General features: G+C 31.6%; 1 protein-coding gene across 6 annotated transcripts in view; it reads left to right on the forward strand.

The window, feature by feature from the left end:
- Positions 1-22,837, forward strand: part of LOC117108062 (ras-related protein Rab-27A-like) — a 41,914-nt gene that overhangs the window by 11,574 nt on the left and 7,503 nt on the right. For 2 of the 6 annotated variants that reach the window (XM_033249920.1, XM_033249921.1), the window contains exons 2-4: positions 19,456-19,648; positions 21,464-21,546; positions 21,928-22,155. In XM_033249920.1, the coding sequence (XP_033105811.1) occupies positions 19,478-19,648; positions 21,464-21,546; positions 21,928-22,155 (482 nt within the window). In that variant the 5' untranslated portion in view covers positions 19,456-19,477. Of the gene's footprint in view, positions 1-3,545; positions 3,659-7,163; positions 7,267-7,604; positions 7,727-16,054; positions 16,074-19,455; positions 19,649-21,463; positions 21,547-21,927; positions 22,156-22,837 lie in introns of those variants that run through there. The other 4 variants (XM_033249923.1, XM_033249922.1, XM_033249924.1 and 1 more) reach the window with 4 other exon arrangements.

The following is a 22,837-nucleotide window of genomic DNA, read 5'->3' on the forward strand; positions in this document are numbered from 1 at the left end:
TTCATTATTTTCACTTGACTCGCATAAATAATTTTGTTCGAAGAACATTTATATGCAGTTGTACTTCGCAGCACTTCACTTGCAATTTGCAATTTCTAGTTTATTGATTTATTCTATCATATATGTCATATATATTTTATCATATTTTTATATTTTGATTTAATTTTGTTTGATGCGAAATGAGAAGACTCATTTTTTAGCATATTTTTAATTTCTTACTTATTCTTATGGCTGTTGCAATAATTGTCTTATTCTATTTTTAGTTATTTTAATTTTAAGTGCTAATATTTGTATTAATGCTTTATATTCTATATTCTAATTCTAATTTAAATTGGTAGTTTAGATGTTTTCAGTAATTTGTTTTCTCACATGTTGAGGGTCCCTAATGATCAGCTTCTGCTGGATGGATCACCCTCATTTAATATGGTTTAAATAAAAAATAAAAAATATTAAATTGGAAATATGTATTTGTGATTTGTTAATAACAGAACCACGCTCAACTTGCTAACCGATAATGCTCGCTAACCGTTAGCATCCAGATCTTGTTAGTGGTTAGTGCTAACTGATCGAGCATTCTCACACGGGTTCTACGGTTAGTGCTACCGGTTAGCTCCTGATCTGGATACTAGGGCTCTATTGTGAACTTAACCTGTATGTGCTTGTGCTGTAGTATCTTGATAATCAACTCTATTGACTAGGATCTGGCTCTTACTGTAGTCTATATTGTATGTGACAAAATTAAATGTACTGTAATTACTATAGTTATGTCACCAATGCCTCTATACACATTAAATTACTATTCATTGGATCAAACAACACAGAACACATACTCATTCCCAGGGGAGAGCAGCTACTGTAACATCACAGGGTCGAGCCTATTGACACTATTTCATTCAATTCTTATGCACTAGTAATTATTAATAATTAATTAATAATAATTCAATAATAGTCAGTCTCATAGCGCATTATGCCAAAAAGACTATGCACTAAGTTATATTATTAATTGCTGTAACCAGGTCATTGGATCTAACAGCTACGAAAGATACAATACTTACTGTGGCTCCGTAGGGGAGGGATTATTCCATTATGTTACAAACTCATCTACACTAGACACCAATCTTTAGCAGTGTGTCTCAAGTCAAAACAAGATTGAGGCATGTTTAGGTACTTTCAATGCAAATGATATAAACTTTAACCTACTGAAACTAAAATCAAAGACTGCTTCAATTTGACAACAAACTATTATCAGTGTACCGCTTTTTGGCAATTTATGAATTAATTTTCACATAGAATAAATAATGATATAGTGAATGATAATGAAGATACCATAGTATTTTGTAAACTACTTTGTGACCGTTATCACATGACAACCAATCAAAGTGCTGATGTGACCATTACTATAAGACGATCCTATGGTAGCTGAATATTTAATCAGAAATAAAAGACGGATTCATTTTATACCGTTGCTGGATAGTAAGGTTTGAATGCTGTATGCTGTGTTTCTTTCATCATAAATACAGGTAAAATAGTGGTTTATTTGTACATAAGTAGGGGCAGGAGGTGAAAAAAAAAGAAAAAAAGAAAGAAAAAGGAAAAAATGATAGCCCAGAACGCCTCAAATATTATTTTCTGGCGTCTAGAACACAGTGTTGTCTTGAAAGGCCCAACTTTCGGCCCCCCCCCCCCTTTTTGGACATCTCTGGATCCAACCCTGATCAGGTTTGTATAACTATAGAAAAAATTATATTTTATTTAACCATGGTTTGAACAGGGAGGTAGTATGCTATGGTTCATCAGGCAGTGCTGAGCGTGCATAACAGGCATTATAATACTGTACAATATTCATAAACTTGATTCTACGTACAATACTTCACTTGGTGTATCTCGCACTAGGTGGTCCTAGGTCATCCTAGGTCAAACTTGATCAATGGCGGATCTAGAAATTTGAAATAGAGGGGGATCAGGGAGTGATTTCAACAGATGGAAGGTCTATTCCACCTTTAGCCCCAGCATAGTTGGGGGTGAGGTAAGAAAATTATTGATTATGGCACCTTTAAATGGCTGGAAATGGTACAGTACTCTCAGATTTTGTTTTAATTTTAAAAATTTAGGGGGCCCAGGCCAGCTGGACACCCTAGCTTGAATCCACTACTGCTTGATGATGGTTTTGTGTATTATACTTTTTTTGTATTGGTTTGTTGTGCAACATAAATAAAAAGCATTACTGAAAACTGATTCTTGCATAATTGGTATTTGCATCTTACAAGTTACATATTTTACGTACTATAACCTCAAGGTTGGGAGTCTAGTGTTTTTCAGTTAGTGTAGCCATGATTAGTTTAAAAGTTTATGACAGGAATAAAGATAGATACTGGCAACACTTCAAGACTAATTTTCTTTTATAATTTATTGTAGAGTTTTTCAACTGGCAAATGACAACATCAGCTTTACAAAACACCTGATAAAACAAGCGTTATCAGCCAGTAAAGCTTGTGTCGTAAATTACTTCAAAAGGGTCGGCAGAGATAAGCCAAGTTGTACTAAAGTTATAACAATATAAGAGAGTGGAATGCAAAGGTTGTGATTTAGGGTTACAACCAATAAGTTAGTATAATCCAATTTACAATTGCCTTTTCCACCCAGGAATATTATAATGAATACCTGTGGTAAGATATATTCATGCAGATGCTTGACTTAGAATATTCGACAGGGAGATGAAGATAAGTCTCATGTGCCTGATTTACCATTTTCAAAGACTACTACAAAGTAAAGCGCTTTGAGGCCATTCAATATATAAAAGTAATCTTTAAAATATATAGAGTAGGCTTCTGTGCTAGTCACACTGTGGAATTATACCATCGCTGCCAACTTGGGGTACGACTCAGTAGCATTAGAGTAAGTTTTCTTGTCTTTCTAGCTTGTGTACAATTACACTCATTAATGAATAAATAATCCATTATATAATGCCTACAAAAAATGTATTCTTATTAAAGAGTCTTTAAAAGCAAAAATAATACCAATTTGAACAGATATTTAAACATTAAAACAAGTTTCATTTTAATGCTTATTTACAGTGTCTATACTGCATGTTGAATAAACATTTGAAGTTAATGAGTTTAATACTTTTATCTAATACCGGTAATTATAATTTACCAGGATATGCTTTTAAGTATGTTTTTTTTTTGTGTTAATAATCAGTAATTTATTATCTAGTCAACACAAATCAGAACAGATGTCCCCTTCTCCCTCCCCACCCTCATAAACATTTTGATGTCACTATGTTTGAACTAAAATAGAATCTATGGCAGTATGTTCTTGATGTAGTTATTCCCTTTATTGCTGCCCCATGAATCTGTTATTTGAACTAACAAATATGTGCTTAAAAGTAGCTGCTGTATAAACAGTACTCCCTTATTGTGGCCTCATGGTAAAGCTTGATCATCATTTTATAGTAATTTACTTCCATCATGTGATGAATAGTTAACTTACTAGAAAAAAAGAAAATAAATTGTTACGATTATAGTCATTTTGGGTTGGGTAAATCACCTCATATGCTGTAGTTTATACCACGATTATCTATTTTGACGACTCAGCGATGAGCAGTGTAGACTTAATTTGAATGTTCTTATTTGCTGTCTGAGAAAGAAGCCATTTAAAGGTTGGTAATCAAAATGTTCTATCCTGTTATTTGGAATAAATTGCCAATTAGGTGTGGTATAAATAAGCGCTACGTTGAGCAGTCTGGTCTTAATTGACGATTTTAGCCACAGATACGAGAGTCTGTGATTTAAGACAAATACATTTGTATTTAAATGTCTCAAGTGTTCACTGTTACTGTAGGTAATATTGTTGCGTTGATTTCTGTAGTTGATTTTTATCGCATGTGTAGCATATGGTGTCTGTGATTTTACTTTTTTCCTCTTCAGTGCCTGCCTAATACAGTACTCTCATGTACCCAGTCTCTCTCGTTCTATTTTAGTGTACCATTGTATAGTACATGTAGCAAAACTACACATGTTTAACTTCGCAAGTACTGTATATCATAAAATCCTAAGTCAGTCTATATCAAACTGAAAGAAGTCTAGTGTTCTTTAGGATAAAGGCCAATTGCCCAAAATATGTATACTATTTTGCATAAATCTGCATATAATTTGCATATTAAGCATGCAATATGATGTTTCAGTGCATTATTGCCAATTCTATTGGCAAGCTCAAAATTATTCCAAAATTGTATTTTTTAGTCATTTTATTAATTTAGCTAAAGCCAGACATTTTATTTAAAGTTTGAAATGAATTATTAACTCAAGGTTTTTACTAGATATTGAACATGAAACATCTGGAAATGTTTGTGAATGTAAAGTTCTTAACACAATTTTTTAGAATTTTACGTCTGCTTGACTCTTGCAGCCTGATTATATTATGGCAGTCAACTGGAGAATGTAAATAATTCATGTTTTTAAAAATTATTATTAGTGGATTTTGTAATAAAATTTCAAAATATGCTTGGGTTAGTAAAACAGTAGTCAATTTACTATACATTTTATGAACCTCAATTTTAGAGTGTTCAGTTTAAACTCATTTTTATTATGAATCCATTTTATAGTACTTCTAATTAAAAATGATCACCAAACAATTGGGGTAGGGCCTACACATGGTAAATCTGTATTTTTCCATGCACAACATTATTTTGTTGCTTTCTTAAGAAGCAATTCATAAGTTTTGTACATATCTTGAATGGCATTGTAATACTTAGTTTGTACTATAGGGTTAAAGGCTTGGTTTCCTGTCAGCAATCATTGTATATTGCCATATAAATTGCAGGATCCTATATTATACCATGGAGGAATTAGTAATTCCTTAATGATTATACAATATGTAAAGTAGAATGGTAGCCACACGGTTTCAGATTGGATGAATTTGTATTTGCTTTTACAATTTGTTTTCATCTTAAGAAAGTTCATACAGTAGCATTAATGTAGAATGGCATATGTATAATTCAGTCATTGTAACATCAACAAAACATGTTTAAAAGTCATTCTTCACTTTAAGGTCATCAACCCCACTATTTTCTTAAAATTTAGACTAAGACCTCCGGGTAAATTGGTGCTTAAGGCCTGGTATAGTAGTTTGCCTCCATTTGCAGGTTTGCTCCATTGTATTATGTCTTTCATTTTCTGAACTTCTATTCTATTGTGATTTTGAGGACATTGCAAGGTTTACTATAAATACACAACTTTTAAACCAACAATGGTATACTATAGTCTTAGTATTAGAGTGTATTAGGCTCTCTATTAGCGTCATACCCTTTTACTTCAGCCATTACAAAACACATGGTATGTTAGTATGCAAGAAATGCTGTTCAGCTTGTTGACATTGAATGAGTATGTACTGTATACACAATAAGTCATTTAAAATAAAACAAAAGTTTTTTTTTGCACCATATTTAAAAAGGGGATTCATTCGAAGAATGCTATCATTTTGTGCGTGTGTCATAGCATTTTGTTCTTTGTAGAATTAGATTAGCCAATGCTGTAACCTAACTGTACATTAAAATTAAAGATAGGGTCATTTAGCAAATTTTGCATCTGTTACTCTCATTGTTATTAAATACAAAATTATTTTCTTGCTTTAAGTCTTCTCTGCTTGATCTTCAATATTTGTTAAATCTGATTCAGCAAATAATAAATCAAGTTTACTATAAATTATTGAGAACATCATTTAGGGCATGCATATTTAATGGTGGTAAATTAATAATAGATACTTACTTACAGTGGAGGATGAACTTGCATATTATTATTGATTATACTTTGATAGGCATACCTAAACTGTGTACTGTACCCCTGGGTATAGTAATATGCAGAGGTCTTTTTATAAAGTACTGTAGGGAACTTGTTACTTTAATTTTTAGGCCTACAGTAGTTCAGACTAGGTGGATAAACCCGGCTCAACTCACCGGGTTTATCCACCTGTCAGTCTGAACTAGGTGGCTTATCTCAAGCCGGGCTGTGTTCCTATAGTAACTAGGCCTGGCACGCCACCGTGTTTAACTTTTCTAAGCCGGGCTTTAATCGTTGCGGGTGGTGGGGGGTCTTGCATTGACTTCGTGTGACAAAATGACCAATCAGCATTTAAATCACGTACGCTGTGAGTGAGCGTACGTTTCATGAGCAATGTTTTGAAACATGTTTCCTGGTTATTATTCATTATTAATATGAAAATTCTCGTCTGGCTAATCCCGCTAGTCTGAATGCCCGGCATAGTTAAGCAGGGCTTAACTCAAGCCTGGCTTATCTCCAAGTCTGAACGTAGCCAAAGTCTTGTAGAATAAATATCACATAGTCCACCATAAATTCCAGAGACATGAAACTGTATTTTCCAATTCAGTAGACTTATTTAATATAATTTTTGTTACTAGTGATTGCAAATTTACTATAATTTTTCAACCATTTTTGTATCAACAGAAGGCAGCATTCTATGGAACATTTCTGTCCACATAGAATAAATGTAGTGAGCATGGCTATATTGATGTTATTCAATTTTTTATTTATTTAAAGTAGTATTTATTTTATTTTTAAATAAATTTCTTCTCATGTGATGATATGTTGATGGGAATAGTACTTTAGAAATTTTAATGGTACCACCGGAAGCTGCATTACTGGAGTTGATTTATTTTCAGATTTTGCACATGACACTGAACTTCACGGCAAAGTACCTCTCTCTCCCTCTATTGCTTACCATTCTCAATTGTCCTTGTATCCATATATCAACAGCATTGTGTATTGGAAAATGTTTGATGATTATCTATTAAAATTGTATAAGCAAGCCATAAATTACTACTGTATGCATTAACAACACAAATTCCGGGTTTACCTTAGTTCAAATTTTTATATGCAATGCAGTTTTTTTTTTCTTTTTCTATTGTAGCACTTTGAGGTTGTACAGAATGCACTGTAAGGCATTATTGTTATTAATATTTTTCAATTGAAACTAAAAAATGCCATCAAATGATTGCTACAATCAAGCAGAAAGATCAATGTGACAATAAAGATAAAGTCACAGGCTAAAACCTTCATTTATTCTTTGTAATCAGCTCACAGGCCTAACAAGTACAATTTACATTTTTATTGTTGCAATTGGCGCATTTGTAGAGGCTATTAATTTTGTTTCCAATCATTCAGTCTTTTTGGCTTGCGTCTGATCTTGGCTACTTGTTAAATGTCTCTCCACCCAGGATCTAAAGGGGTACCTGGTTTGGCTGCAGATACAGTAAGTGCAACTTTTTTATTATAATCTCAGCTGACTTGTAACCTTGTTGTTGTATGTCTTAATTTTCTTGTTAGATTTTTGATCTATTGTAAATTTGTGTATTTTAAGTTTGGATAAATAAAGAATGAGTGACTGCATTTTGTGTAATAAAATGGTTTGTTTTGGCGAATTTATTTCATGAAGGTACAATAAAGGACCATCATGATTCACAAAGCTTGTTAACATGTTTGTGAAAACTGAATGAGAAATAATCTATTGTGGGTTATCCAAGTGTTACAAATTGCATAGAACAAAATGAAACCATAGTAAGTGTGTACTGTACAATAGTAGAATGCTACTATTCATGATGCATTTACATATTTCTATAAATAGTCTGTACCACGATCACTCCAGTCAGTTTCCAGTTGGGTGCGCGACGTTCTATGAACCACCTTTAGTGAGTTTAAAAACAACTGGACAGGTCAGTTGCTTCTGACATTGGGTATTTATTGTGAATTTCTTTGATAGCTAGCTATACAGTAGTCTGATAGTAATATGCTGAAAATGCTGGTACTGCATGCTATGTAAATTATCTATAGTAACTTAGATAAACAAACTATTACAATATGGACGCATTCTTATCTCAGTAAGTTGGTAGAGTTAGTAGTGGCTTGTTTATATTACCTGCTAACATTAATTGTTTTCATTCTTTTTCTGTGCAAATTTGAGAATGATACTTATATATTTTCCGGCCACAACAAACAACCAACTCAAGCAGATCTTTAGGCTAGGCTGAGTTGACTAGAGCGGATTGGCCGTGGTCCAGAGTAGGCGGTGCATCAAATTCTGGCCAGCAGACTTGAAGTGCTCCGGATGGCGTGCAAACTTGCCCGATTGATGGGCTTGCCACGCGAGGCCTATGATGCCTGATGTCCCCAAAGAGAAAAAAGTGGGCCTGGTTGGGCGTCACTAAAAACCTTTCGAAAGTGGTCCAGGGGACGTAGTTCCCCAAAATTATATGACAATTTAGGGGTTTCAAAGGCTTATTTGATTGATTTTAGAGTCCAAAATACCGGAACACATAATTTTTTTGAATTTTTTTTTCTCCACGACGAATTGTGGTTTTTCTCCCCGGCGGTACCACTGCTTACGATTTCAATAACCATTTAATCAATCAGTCATTTAATTAATTTAATATTGATGACTGATGCCACAAAATAAAAAAACAGACTGTTTGAAGTTTGCAGAAATGGAAGCAAATTGAGACTGCTGTATAAAAAAAATAAAAGTTAAAATCGGAATACAAACTAAGATATTTTGAAATTGTACTTAAATAAACTTAATTATCAATAAACAGCTTTTAATAAGCTTCAAACTACTCAATTTTGAACTACAGTGTTAACACTTTGATCGAAATACAACCATGTGGACGGAAAAACAAGTCATACACCTATCGAATCACAGCCTCTATATTTGCAGTTTACTTCGGTGTCAATGCCAACTTGGCCAAGAAAATACTGTGCTAATTATTGACTTGAAATTGTTTATTTCAATAAATTTATCTTAAGATGGAGATCTGTGATTGTTTATACGGTATTTTTAACATACTCAGGATTAAAGCTAACCCCGCAAAAACCAGGTCATTTGAGATTGAACCCAGAAGATGGCTTTAGGTGTCATACATTACCGTTGTGATGAGTGTGTTATGAATTCAGTATGAAAGAACATGTTTATACATACAGTTTCATCAAAGATCTCCTACAGTACAAGGGATCATCTCAAGAATTAACTATATTATCAAATAATGAAAGTATGATTCTTAGTGACTGAAAGTAAAATGATACAGAAATTTGATATTAATGGTGTATATTCTTCAACATTTATTGGGGATATAATGAGATGCACTAGAGTCACAGGTAGTGTTTTAGAGCAATTATTACTCACTCGGCTCTACCAACTATGTACTTCATCTCTCAGCTGGTTCTCTCCATAATGTGTCGTTAATCATGTCAATTAACACACACGAAATGAGAGTGCTTGTCATTATTGAGAATTATGTCACTAATCCTATGTTCTTGTTTTGAAGAATTAAGATAGAATGATTTTTTACACATATATTTTTCCAAGACTATCATGTAAATTTATCAAACAAGCTTTTATTATACAAATTGCAATTTTTTTTAGGTCATTATTATTATTATTATTATTATTATTATTGTTATTATTATTATTATTATTATAAGAATTATTTTTAGAATTATTTTAGTTTTCCATAAAAAAAAAGAATGCTAGCTATAATAACATTGAAAGCTCTTTACTAGACCTGCTGAGAACTATTATTTTAACATTTTGGCTTTGTAATATTTATTTCAATTTATGCCAGTTATGAATAAATGAATGTCAATATAAGACTCAAAGATTTGAAAATAGTCAAATTATAGATATTATAATATGATATTAGGATTAAGGAAGAAAGAGTAATTAACAAAATTCTATCTTTCAAACACAATCTTAGAAGGCAGGTTTAGAGAATTTTTTTTTTTTTGACAATTAGGCCTACAGAATATTAATATAATATGCATTTAGAAAACAATCTTAGGAGGCAGGTTTAGAGAAAATTGCTTTTTTGACAATTAGGCCTACTGAATATTAATATAATATGCATTTAGAATGCAGTTATCCATCCAAGATGCCTCTGGCGCAAAAAGATTAATACAGAAAAATAGCAATGAAGGAAAAATTAAATTACGAGGAAAAGGTTGTAACCATAACCCTGTGAAGGAAGACTTAGGTTTGCTTTTGCCAGCCCTATGCTATGATCCTAATTAGCAACTTCTAATATTAACAGAGCGATGGAGCATCCTACATAGTCTTCTATTTGTACTGTAGGCTTCCTGTTATAAAACCAATATCTGAAACTTCATTATTTTCTTTAAAAAAATATCTTAAGACCTTTATTTTCTAAAGCTTGAATTTTAGATTATTTTTCGGTTTTTTTCTGTGTTCTTGATTGAATTTATGTTATTTTGTCTATTTTTCTGTGGACTTTGTTTTTATGTGAGAGGACTCCCCTGAAAATCAGCCTTACTCTACTGAGCAGGAATTCCTGTTAAAATATAAAGAAAAATGATACAGTGGCATATACAGTATGCTATTTTTGTGTTTTAGAATTTACAAGGTTTTGATGGTCTTGAATCTACTGTGTGATAAAATTAAACAATATATTAAATATAGTATTAGGGTCTATTTGTTTTTACGGTTGGTTTTGAAATAAATTTTGAAGTGTTCAACCAAGACCACAAAAAAGTATTATTGGAAGCAGTCTTTAATTAGGGTATTTTAATTAGGAGGCCTGTATTGAAGTTGATGTTATGACTATAGTACTGTAGCCCTCTTGTTATCATTGATTGAAGCTGTGCACGGTATAAACATTTATAATTCTAAACATAGAAATCTGTTTGTAGAGGAAATCTTCATTTGCAAAATGTGATCATTTTATTTGAAATTATCTCTGTCTTGAGATAGATTTTTTTTTTTTTTGCATTTGAACAGCATAGTTTAATCAGTGTTTTAGTGTGTAGACTCTTTTGCACTATGAGGTTATCGATTAGTATCACTATTAAAATAAATTTAAATTCTCCCATTAAAAAAAAAATTAGATTCCTACAGTATAATTCACTAATTCCAAATCCACAGTTGTCAGAATAATATAAATTACCTTTTCGATATTGAATTATATGCATATATACATTCATATTATTATATGCCTAAGTATGTCCCTAATGTATATCTCAATTTGTATTGAGTAATCAGTGCATATCCAAGTAAAATTTAAGTATAATTTTTAATTCCACCCACGGCAAAATATAAATCAGTAATTACGAAAGTTAACGATATGGTTTGGAATTTATCAATTTACATTCCAGTACAAACTCTCATCATTCCAAGTATTGTATAATTTCAGTTTTTTTTTTCTTGTTTATTGTTTAACTATGATTTGTTTTTCCTACTTAGTTTTATCCTGCTCTCTACTATTAAGCATGGCATTCTATAGCTTCTAATCTCATAGCCAAAATTTATTATCTTTCTGATGAAATATATCTCATCTCCCTATAGATTTAATATTGAGAATTCTTTTTTGAGTTGGAGATCTATGCTTGCATTTGAAAGGAGATATTAAAGTATATTTGTATACCCAGTTCAACTACTGTCTGCCCACTTACAGTATAGTACATCGCTCTTTCAATTACTGTAGATGATCTTGTATATAAAATGTGTTTTTTTTTTTTTTTTTAAAATTTAAGTATAATTTTTAATTCCACCCACGGCAAAATATAAATCAGTAATTACGAAAGTTAACGATATGGTTTGGAATTTATCAATTTACATTCCAGTACAAACTCTCATCATTCCAAGTATTGTATAATTTCAGTTTTTTTTTCTTGTTTATTGTTTAACTATGATTTGTTTTTCCTACTTAGTTTTATCCTGCTCTCTACTATTAAGCATGGCATTCTATAGCTTCTAATCTCATAGCCAAAATTTATTATCTATCTGATGAAATATATCTCATCTCCCTATAGATTTAATATTGAGAATTCTTTTTTGAGTTGGAGATCTATGCTTGCATTTGAAAGGAGATATTAAAGTATATTTGTATACCCAGTTCAACTACTGTCTGCCCACTTACAGTATAGTACATCGCTCTTTCAATTACTGTAGATGATCTTGTATATAAAATGTGTTTTTTTTTTTTTTTTTTTTTTTTGTCAAGCATCTTAATATAATTATATATATTAAGATACTTGGTGCCAGGCTAGTCATCTTGAGGTCATGGGTTTGATTCCTACCCGAATCACTTGCAATTTTTTTTTACAAGTATTTTGGAACGTACTGAGTATTCGGTATGAAAACATGTCAGGTAGGGCAAAACATTACACCTATAATTTAATTATAGTTTAACCTAATATTGGCCTAATTTTATGTAAATATGGGATAAAATAATTGAATTACTAGTACTTTGTATATTTAAGACTTTTAATTTGAATATTTAATAACTTTTAATTGAAAATTTAAAAATTGAAAACAATTTTTATGTTTTAGATATAAGGTTAAAGGAGTATTAAATTTTATTACACCAAATGAGATAGCTAACAGTTTAACTTACCCATTGTGTTCACTCAAGCTTCAAAGCTACAGTATAATGGTATTTGAGGTGTAATTAGCCAGGTAATTCTACATTCTTCTCTTACTGATGTGAAATACTATTTGTTAAAATGGTAGACACTGTGTTATTTTTCTTTATCTCTATTATCGCAATTGTTTGGACAAGCACACCCTGTTTACAATATGATATTCTTTGGGATTACTATTAGATTCTGTACATCAGTTTGTGTTGTACACGATAGATATGTTTATTTACCAGACATTCCAACCTCTCAAGGCATAACATGTCGGTCTAGAAAGTGGGGACTGTCTGCACAAAGTTAAAATACTGTACCTGACTACCACAAGTAAAACTATGTAATGTTGAGTTCTCACAATTTTAATTTAATCATTTTTTGTGGGCATAGAGTAGACAGATAAAGTGTAAACCATGAATAAAATTTTACCAGTGTCTCGCACGAGTTCTCTCATGTACATACGTACCGGTACTGAAATTTGATATTGTTGTATCATGGCAGAGTTGGTGTAAAACTGTATGAGGTTAATTTTAAATTTATGTTGTTTTAAAAAACTTAGTCATTGTATTTTTTAATTAGAAACATTTATCAAAAAGTGGGACAATGTTAGGGTGGGCAAGACTGTGGAACACAACAACCCACGAAAGCAGGGCAATCTTCCTAAAAGCAGAACAAATCTTCACAAATGCGGGGCAATCCCCACAAAAGTGGGACAGTTGGAAAGCTATGATTTACTAGTGTATATAGCAACCCATTGAATTTCTCCATGGAATTGTATCTAAAGTGTGGGTGGGTTGTTCTTTATTTATTACAGTATTCATGTACTCTACACTGTAGATTGCCAGTGGCCATTATTATGGCAATGGAGAGTAGTAAATCAATCCTTATTTGAAGTAGACATAAACGTCCGAACTGATTTGGAAATATCGATATAAAGAAACTAAAAAATGTTACATCATTGAATACATACAGTTGGGCTTTGAATGTGAACACAGACTATAGTGTTGTAAATATACAATATACTGTATATTTATAAAACATAATTTTATAAATAACAATATATATTTGTATAGACAACAGATAATAATTATACTGTAAAACCTTGAATTGAAGCCCTGGACTTCTTTTTTAAAAATCTGTATCATCACTACTGTATAAGCCAAGCTTGTTTTTAATTTACTTTGTTTTTTGAATATCCACGTACAGTGTATGTACAGTACTGTACTATCTCGAAAAGAAGCCTCTGCTATCTTGATTTCGAGATGGGCTTCTTCTTTTTAGAGGCTAGTTTTGGAAACTAAATAGGAGGCTTCAATTCGAGATGGGCTTCATTTCAAGGTTTTACAGTATGTACAGTAGATACAGGTAGATTTGAGTATATATCATAATTAATAATAAGGCTTACAGTTATCAGATTCAGAGGTTTCTGTATTTTAACAGTAGTATTATAGTTTATAGTGGCTAAGAAACAAAACAAAGCCGATTGCTTTTATTTTAAAATTCTTTTTGATCTATCTTTGAATCAAGTTTAGTTCTCTGTGATTACCCAATCCAATTATAAAATGTCTTATAAACAACCCACACTAACTATACACTTAACATCTAACCAATGTTTTTACAGTTCATTTTATTGTTTCTTCTAAAAACATGGGTATTACAATCAGTTTAATCTATAGCTATCATCTAATCTCCAAGTGGTGTATGGCTTTTTGATCTTGTCTTGTATTAATATTGATACTAGTAGACAACTAATCTTTGGCTATTCAATTACCGGTATTAACATTTTGTACTGTACTCTAAAAATGTGTTTACTTAGGAATTCTAAATTTTTCCAAAGAATTTCCTGCCTACTCCTACAATTGTTTATTGGTATTTTTAATTTCCTCAGAAAAATTCCTTGTATGTTATGGAATAATAATCCTTTCTTACAAATTTAGTGTTTTGTTTGTTTCAGCAGCTATAGGCTACGGTCACACTAGCGTCTCAAGCCTGGCTTGACTCAACGCGGGTAAGATTTCAAGCCAGGCTCGAAATTCTGGGTCGGTCACACTAGTTGGATTGACCTTCAAATTATGAAAGTCGAAACAGCAGAGCCGTTAAGAGAGAGTTTGCCCAACTCTGTTTCACAGGATTCGATATACGCGCGTGTGATTGGGTGGATCGCAATCAAAGATTTTACACCAGACGTGCCCGAACCACTCTTCTTCAACTGATCTTTTATCAGCTTGTATTGGGCTCGCAATGCCTTCACCTGTCTCTTATACACATCTAGATGTGTATAAGAGACAGATCGTTATCCAGAACGATTAAAAGGAGTTTTGTTGTTTGTTTTTTATTTTCTATCCGGTCTCTCAGCTCGGGTTGGCCCCACAAATCTACCAGGTCAGCAGTTTTCTGGTCGCTCCAAATCAATCGCATTATTATTAATTAAAATTTGAATTAACTTTTAATTTTAATGATTTCGTCTTGATTGAACACACATGAAGAACTCGCGGGTTTTTAATTCAAGAACTTCTAAACGAAACGGCGTCATGAAGAACTCGCGGGTTTTTAATTCAAGAACTTCTAAACGCAACGGCATCATCGACTTTGATTGGTCGACAGCCGACGAGGAAATGTCAATCTCGGTCATGCCAGGGTCAATATGGGGGCTGAGCCGGGATCGAGATAGGTAGATAAGTCGTTCATTCTCACAACATTTTTTAATTGAGATAAGTTCACATAAATGGATATCCTAGTTGAAAACCATGGTACGTTTGGTAAATATCTGAAAACACAAGTGGTGATAGATGGATTGCCCCTGAGAGTTTTTTTTTTGCTTTTTTGTTTTTACTCCTTTTTTTTTGCCACAGGTTTTAAATTGTTACAAAATATACAAAATATAAAAGCTATACAAAATTATAAATAAATAAATAAATAAATAGAATTAAAAAAAGACTGCCCTTTGCATGTATAAAGTGCAAAGGGCTGCAATATAGCAAAAAAACAAAACAAAACAAAACAAAAAACCAGTTAATAAAATTAATTGTATAATAGAGTATCTTGGTCACCAGATGTATAAATGGTTCATAAATTGTTTATGCAAATTTAACCCATCAAATGTAATATAGAATGTTGTAATACCTAAATTCTGCACATGTTTATGTTAAAAATACATTTTTTTTTTGGTTGAAAGAATGATACACTTTAGATTATAATAGCAGACTTTCCATTAACAGTTAATCACTCTTAGAAACACTGACTAATTATTGATTTTCTAGTAAGTTAAGGGGTCATTAAGATGTGACAGGTAATTAGTTTGATGTAGATTTTGTTAGAAGATGGAATTAGTTTTTGTGCACTGATGCATGGTCAGCACTCCGAACCCATGAGTATTGCTCGGTTCTGTCGTGTGCAGGTTGTCACTGTGTTTAGAAAATTGTACACACGGTATTTGAAATTATCAATACGGCAGATTCTACCTAGTCCGTGAATTGCTTCTAATTACTGTCAGGCATCGGAGGATGTCTACAAGTGTTGCTATGGCAACACTCGGTAATTTTGTTATAGCATTCATGCAATGCATTCTGTGTGGTATACAGTAGTACAATGTGTTGCAGAATTTCAAATGCATCTAACAGTTAATAGTAAACAGTTTAATATTATGTAAGTAGCCATGTACCTGTATTTTGTAAATGTAATTGATTCTCCATTTCAAATTTAGTCGTCTTGTCCACCTATCTACCTAGTACCCTTACCATATTTTTAGATGTTTGTGTATGATTACCATTCTAATTATATTATACTGTAGACATGGTATTATTTAATTTGTTTTGTTGCTCATGTGCTTTTATGGGAAGAATTGTCATTGATTAGTTCTTTACTTTACTGTACTGTATTCCTGATTATAATAAATTTTTTGAAATAATACATGATTTATGTCTCTACCATATCTTAGTGTAGTTTTTTTGTTTCTTTCCATAGTTAATGTAATATTTTCCTGATTTATTAAAAGTTCATTTCTGCCAAAGGTAGATCACTAATTGATATATAAGTTGATTTTGATATTTTATTGTTTTATTTGATAACATGTTGATGTAAGTAAGTGTAATTAGTATAGAGAAGTTCTCCATATGTGCTTTCCTTGCTCTGTGACTCCTGCTTGTTTACATAATGTTTAATTTCTAATTTGTGCTGTAGGATTGGCAATTGAAATGTATTGAATTGAAATTATGTGTGCATATGACTTGGCTTATTATTTAAGATTGACATTTTACTGACTATAAATACAATTTAGTGTATAATTTTTTTCACTGTGTTTCGGTATGTTGTTTCTTCATTTAGTACAGGAAGTTTACAGTAACATAACTATTTTCGTCATTGTATTCATTATACTTTTTTATCCTAATGTGTATGATGCGGAATAAATTAATTTAAATTAAATTTATTGTTTGGCTTTTCCTGCCTATCATGACTTATTGCTGACAAGCATATGGAGGCAGTTTGTAATTTGTGCAAGCTGTAAATCTCTGCCATTATCATTACCGTATAGTACATAACTTGAAAAATGGAAAACACTACATACCTACATACTGCTATTAGGATAGCGCCATGGATTAGTGGTTACTTGCCTTTGAAACCAAAAGTTCTTGGTTCAATTCTAAAGACAATGCTATGTTTTATTCCCAAACCTGTTTGTTGTTTGTTTAGATTTATTACTTTCCAACAACACAGGACAAAATCATCAAAACTTGAAAAAACACCGACATACAGTCATAGTCTAGGCATATATACTAGAATGATGGTTTATTGAAAGGCGGCCAGCTTTGATTACCTAGTAGTTTTTGTTTTATTTTACAACCACAACATTTTTACTGGTTGGCCTGTTGTTTTTACCGGTAAAATTGATGGCTAATAATATAACAGTAGAATTGTTTTTCTTGAAACGACTCAATAAGCCTCAATTATGAGACTTTTTTAATAAAAGAATATTATATATTTTGTATATAATGTTGGAGGAAAACAGTATAAAAAATATTAAAGCATGACTGGTCCCTATTATGAGAAATATGAAAATAGGGGGTTCCATGTTGCTGTACATTCAATTAAATAAACCTACATTAAATATGTTTTTTATTGATGAGTTACTGTAATGTATACTGACATTGTTAATTTTGACTGTAGATGCCAATGACTCAATGGATAGACTCAACTTATTTATTATTCATTATATATTCATTTTTTTTAATATATTAATTTTTTATTTGATATTGCTAGCGTGTTTATATATAAGTGACTTCTTAATCTAGTGATAAAAAAGTGACCTGTTAATTCTTCAACTCTGAGTTATGCTTTAACTCTCAAAAGTATGCTTAGAGTGTGATGCTGCTTATTATATTTTTAATCATAAGATAAAAAATATGTCCTTGTTTTTAACAGAATTTTAACCTGAAACCCAGGGATTGGAGGGCAATCATCCTAATTACCAAGCTGATTACTGTAGTTTCTTTTTTTTTATAGAGTTAAAATTACATATTTATCGATATTGTTTAAGGTGTTTATGTCAAGATTGCTTTAGAAGTTATATAACAAATGTTAATAATTTTGAAGATATAACAAATAGAAGAATGGTTTTGGTATTTCATTAATACTTTTGGGTTTGCTCAATTTTTTTGAAACAGGATATGGCATATCTTGTACATAATATCATTATATAAACATTTAAGATGAATTTATGTCTGTATTTTGACCTCTGTATTGGAGATACAGTATATAGTTTTCAGGTTTAAAATCTTTTCTTTGCCAAGCAATACCTTAATGCATATTGTAAATATTGTTTTATATCGTTTGCTTAGACATTAGCTGGTATTTTAAAATAAATTTAAGGATTAATGTGAAATTTAAGGATTTTTTGCAATATAAAATATTTAATCAGGGAAAATTTTCCTGTTTGTCTTTCAGAGTTTTATAATGTTTTAAAATCCTTTACTATTAGTATTTTAATTTTGAGGTTTTTGACTTCTATAAATTTTCTAGATTTCAACGTTGACACTATGCTCAGTAAAGTTATATTTAGGTGAACAATATTATATTTACCCAACCTAGTGACAATTTTTTGAAGGTATGTAAGGAAGCGGATATTAATATTAATCTAACATTCAATTTTATTTCATTTTTTTTGTTATTAACGCAGCAAATGTCATTGTAAAAATTATTGACAAATCAATATTTTCTGAGATACAGGCTTTACTGTACATGAGACAACTACAGTATATAAAGACTATTATAACATTAACATGTAAACTTAAAAATTAATTTCTTTCAAAAGCATTTCATTCTATTTACAAGTACTGCAAATTTTTGGCTAACATCTCTGCCGTTTCAACTACTAATATCGACCGCTATGCTCCACAATCCGTAACCCTTGATGTAAACATAAAACAGCAATCTAGGTGTTGGAGAGATCATAATTTCAGTGGGTGTATTTTCATGTGCAGATTTTGTTTGGTATTTTTCTATAACATTGTACTATAAATACAAATTCTTTACATAATTATGACATTTTGTTACCTGCGTTCATGGCTCTTTTTATACCACGTTCTCAATTAATTTGCTTCCTGACCTTGAGGTTGGAGGTTCAATACCCTGTTGTGTATTTCGCTTGTATCTTTGCACAAGGCACTGTACTTGTTGTTCTCTTTCTCTACCTAGGAGTGTAAATGGGTACCTGGCAGGTTCAAATACAAAATTCGCTGATTACAGTTGCAAAATTATAGAATTCTCACCAGGTACCTAAGTATGTTTTCCATGTGCTTAATCCAATGAGCGCGGTTATAATGGGAAGTACTTTAAGAGGCCTTTTGTCATGAAGCACTATAAAAGTGCTAACTTATCATAATTATTTACTCTGTCAGTGACTCTCAGTGCATTTTCAATATTATTCAAATGCATTTGGAGTAGAAATTAACAAAAATGCGGTAGATCCATATTTAAAAAAAATCGTACTTAAAGAGATGAAATTACATTTTTACATATTTTTTTTTTCTAGATTGTTTATTAGTAACTAAGCAATGGGAGATCCGACATCTTCTTCAATGACGGAATATGATTACTTAATCAAGTTCCTGGCGCTAGGCGACTCGGGTGTCGGCAAGACCAGTTTCCTCTACCAATACACAGATTCAACATTTAACAACAAGTTTATATCAACAGTAGGAATCGACTTCAGGGAAAAACGAGTTGTAAGTTTGGATCAAATTTTTCTTATACATGTGCCTGAATTTTTAATCAGCTACCTGTTCAACTCCATCACATATTCATAGAGCAAATTAAATATTGTAATTAAACTGAGATTTGCTCTGATTACCAATTTATACAATTTTTTAATTAGAAAAGAATATATATTATTTATTTATTGCTCCTCAACCTGTCAGATTAATTTCAATGTACAGAGTCTGAATTAAGAGCAAGATTTTTAAAGCTTTTATTAATAATAGAGTATTTAGTTAAGATCATTGTTGAATGTAACATTGTTTAGTTCTATCGTTTAATGTCATTTACAGTAATTTGTTTTTCTTTTTATTGACGTTGAACCATAAGGTGGGTGAACACTGCAAACCCATCTGCTCAAAGCAAGTGTTATATAATAGACTGTCATTATTATCATATTATATTACTATTATGTTAATTATTTTTATCTATATTTTTAAATTACTTTTATTGTTATTGTATTTATATTATTATTAACCAAACCAGTGGATAAAAGCTCATAATTATACTTCTTGGAGGTCTAGCATTGTTATTTGTTAATGAATTGTTGTTTTATATTATGCATAGGAGCTTTTGCATATATACGTATTATAATTTTAACATTTTTATTACTTTATTATGAATTGAATCAAATTAAATTTGATACGTGCTCAGCATTAAATTATCAAGTAAACTCATGATGAGATGTAAGATGATAAACTGCCAATTCTTAATAAAAAAGCACTTCATAATTCAATTTTATTTTCCTCAAATAGACATGACGAACAATGAAAGGCAATTATTCCTGTACGGTGCTGTCTACCATAACTGTTACAGAGAAACTAACATTTTTATAAAGAAACATGGACAGAAATGTCTGGATGTAACTTAAGATTTAATTAATATTTAAATAATTATGTATTGTAATGTTTAAATATTATCCTCAGTATTTAAATCTTGTGTTGGTAAAGAAGAAAAAAAAGAAATTTTGCATCAAAATTCAAACAACAACTGTAAATTGTTACAATGTTAGGAAATTTATCTATTGCTAAAGTTACTGGTTGGTATAACCGTATTTTATTATGCACAATCCTGTTGTATCTATTCAGTTTGACTTAATGGCTAGTTATCATGGGTGATGTGGTACTAAATGTCCATTTTTTTTAACCAAGATAAAGTAGTAGCTTTAGCTAAATGTTAATCAATGTCCAATAAATGTGTGCTTGCTGAACATCTACAAACAAAAACTTGCTATCTTTAAAAACTAACAATGTTGTTGTCTTTGAAATGTAAATGTATGTTATGATGTGCGCTTAAGCAAATTACAAGTCATTCCACCGAACGGATGACAACATATACCATAGTTTAATATTTTGTAAAGTCTTGTAATATCATTTGTATTCTCTGTCTCTGAAGTGATCATTATCATAATATAATTATATTATGTAATGTATGATTCTGATATTAGAAAATCTGTACAGGTAATTTTCAAACATCCATATTTTATACAGTATGTCATATTGGTATTATTACGCTGGCTGGATATTCTCATCTTAGCGGTGCAGTCGGGAATTTTTAAAATAGTGGCTTTTGGAGAGGAGAGACTTTACAAATAATGTGTCAGACCACCTGATCCACATCATAGTTGGGCTCAGAGGTTCAAACTTTTATGGCAATGGCACCGATTAAAGAAAATAGTATTCTCAGAATCTTACCATATCTCCCTCCTCGAACCTAACACTGGATCTAAATAATTCTAAGTAGTGTGAATACTCAAAAATGTATTGGTAAATTTATTTTATTTGCAGATGCACAGGCCAAAAGGTTCCGACAGCACAGCTAGAGGTCAAAGAGTACACTTGCAATTATGGGATACTGCTGGACAAGAAAGGTATATTGTCATCAGATAACAATTCTTTTATAGTGGTGCTTTTAATGATTTACTCTCTATTGATGTTAGAGCTTATATTCTAATTGTTTATCATAACCTAGTCAAACCTTCCTCTTAAATTCTGTTCAGTCTATTTATAAAAAATGTTTGACTTGTTAGTGTTTTTTTTTATTATTATTGAATATGAAGTAGTTTTTTAAGAACCATTTTCTTTGAACAAGGTATTTTCATTCATTTTTTGTTAGAAATTAACAGATGCATGCTCCTTACTCTTTAAAAATTATAGATCCTTATATTAATTAGCTAGCAGACAAACGATTTCTGAGTAAAAACTCAGTAACTTAATGAAAACTAAATAATTTGTCTGTTTCACTTTTTCAGGTTTCGTAGTTTAACAACTGCCTTTTTCCGAGATGCCATGGGTTTCATCCTTATCTTTGATTTGACTAATGAGCAATCGTTTCTAAATATTCGTAACTGGATGACGCAGCTACAGATGCATGCGTACTGTGAAAGTCCAGATATTGTTTTGTGCGGCAACAAAGCTGACCTCGAAGACCAAAGAATCGTGAGTGATGAGAAAGCAAAAGAAATGGCGGAAAAGTTTGGGTAAGTAATAATGGTACTGATAATAATGTGATATTCACTCAAGTTAATTGTGCATGACAAATAGAGCTGACCAGGGGCAAGTCTTTCCACCAAATTTAACACCTCCCTACTTTGCGATACCTGCTTCCACAAAGCACTCTACATGTTTTCATATCATCCATCCAACTTCATTTCATACTCCTTCCAAAAATTCATTTAGTGATTGGGAACGTGTCCACATTTTTGCCACTACCGTCTTTTATTTATTAACAGAAAAGATACACAATTACATACAAATACTAAATGTTACGTGACGATTGGGTACATATTTATCTGTATAACTATATTACATCTACTGGTAGGCCTATATTTAAGTGGTCCCCTCTCGTTTCAAATATTATGGATCCTCCGCAGAATAATTGACTGCAAATACCCAGTTTCAATTCAATCTTGTTAATGTGTTTTCCTTAGCTAATTAGGAATCCTAATAAACACACAGATAAAGTTTATCACAGAAAACTTGGAATGGACAGAGCTTATATAGAACAAAATACAAGAGGGTGTATACATAGAAGTGGTTTGGCGCAGCGGGAACGGTTTGATTTCCCAACCTCGAGGTCGGGGTTTCAATTCCTCGCTGTGCATTTCGCTTGTGTCCTTGAGCAAGACACTTTATCTGCATTGCTTCTCTCCACCCAGGAGT

The sequence above is a fragment of the Anneissia japonica genome, unplaced genomic scaffold (assembly GCF_011630105.1).
Source record: "Anneissia japonica isolate Jap-2015-1 unplaced genomic scaffold, ASM1163010v1 scaffold287960_len3192837_cov198, whole genome shotgun sequence".
Lineage (NCBI taxonomy): Eukaryota > Metazoa > Echinodermata > Crinoidea > Comatulida > Comatulidae > Anneissia > Anneissia japonica.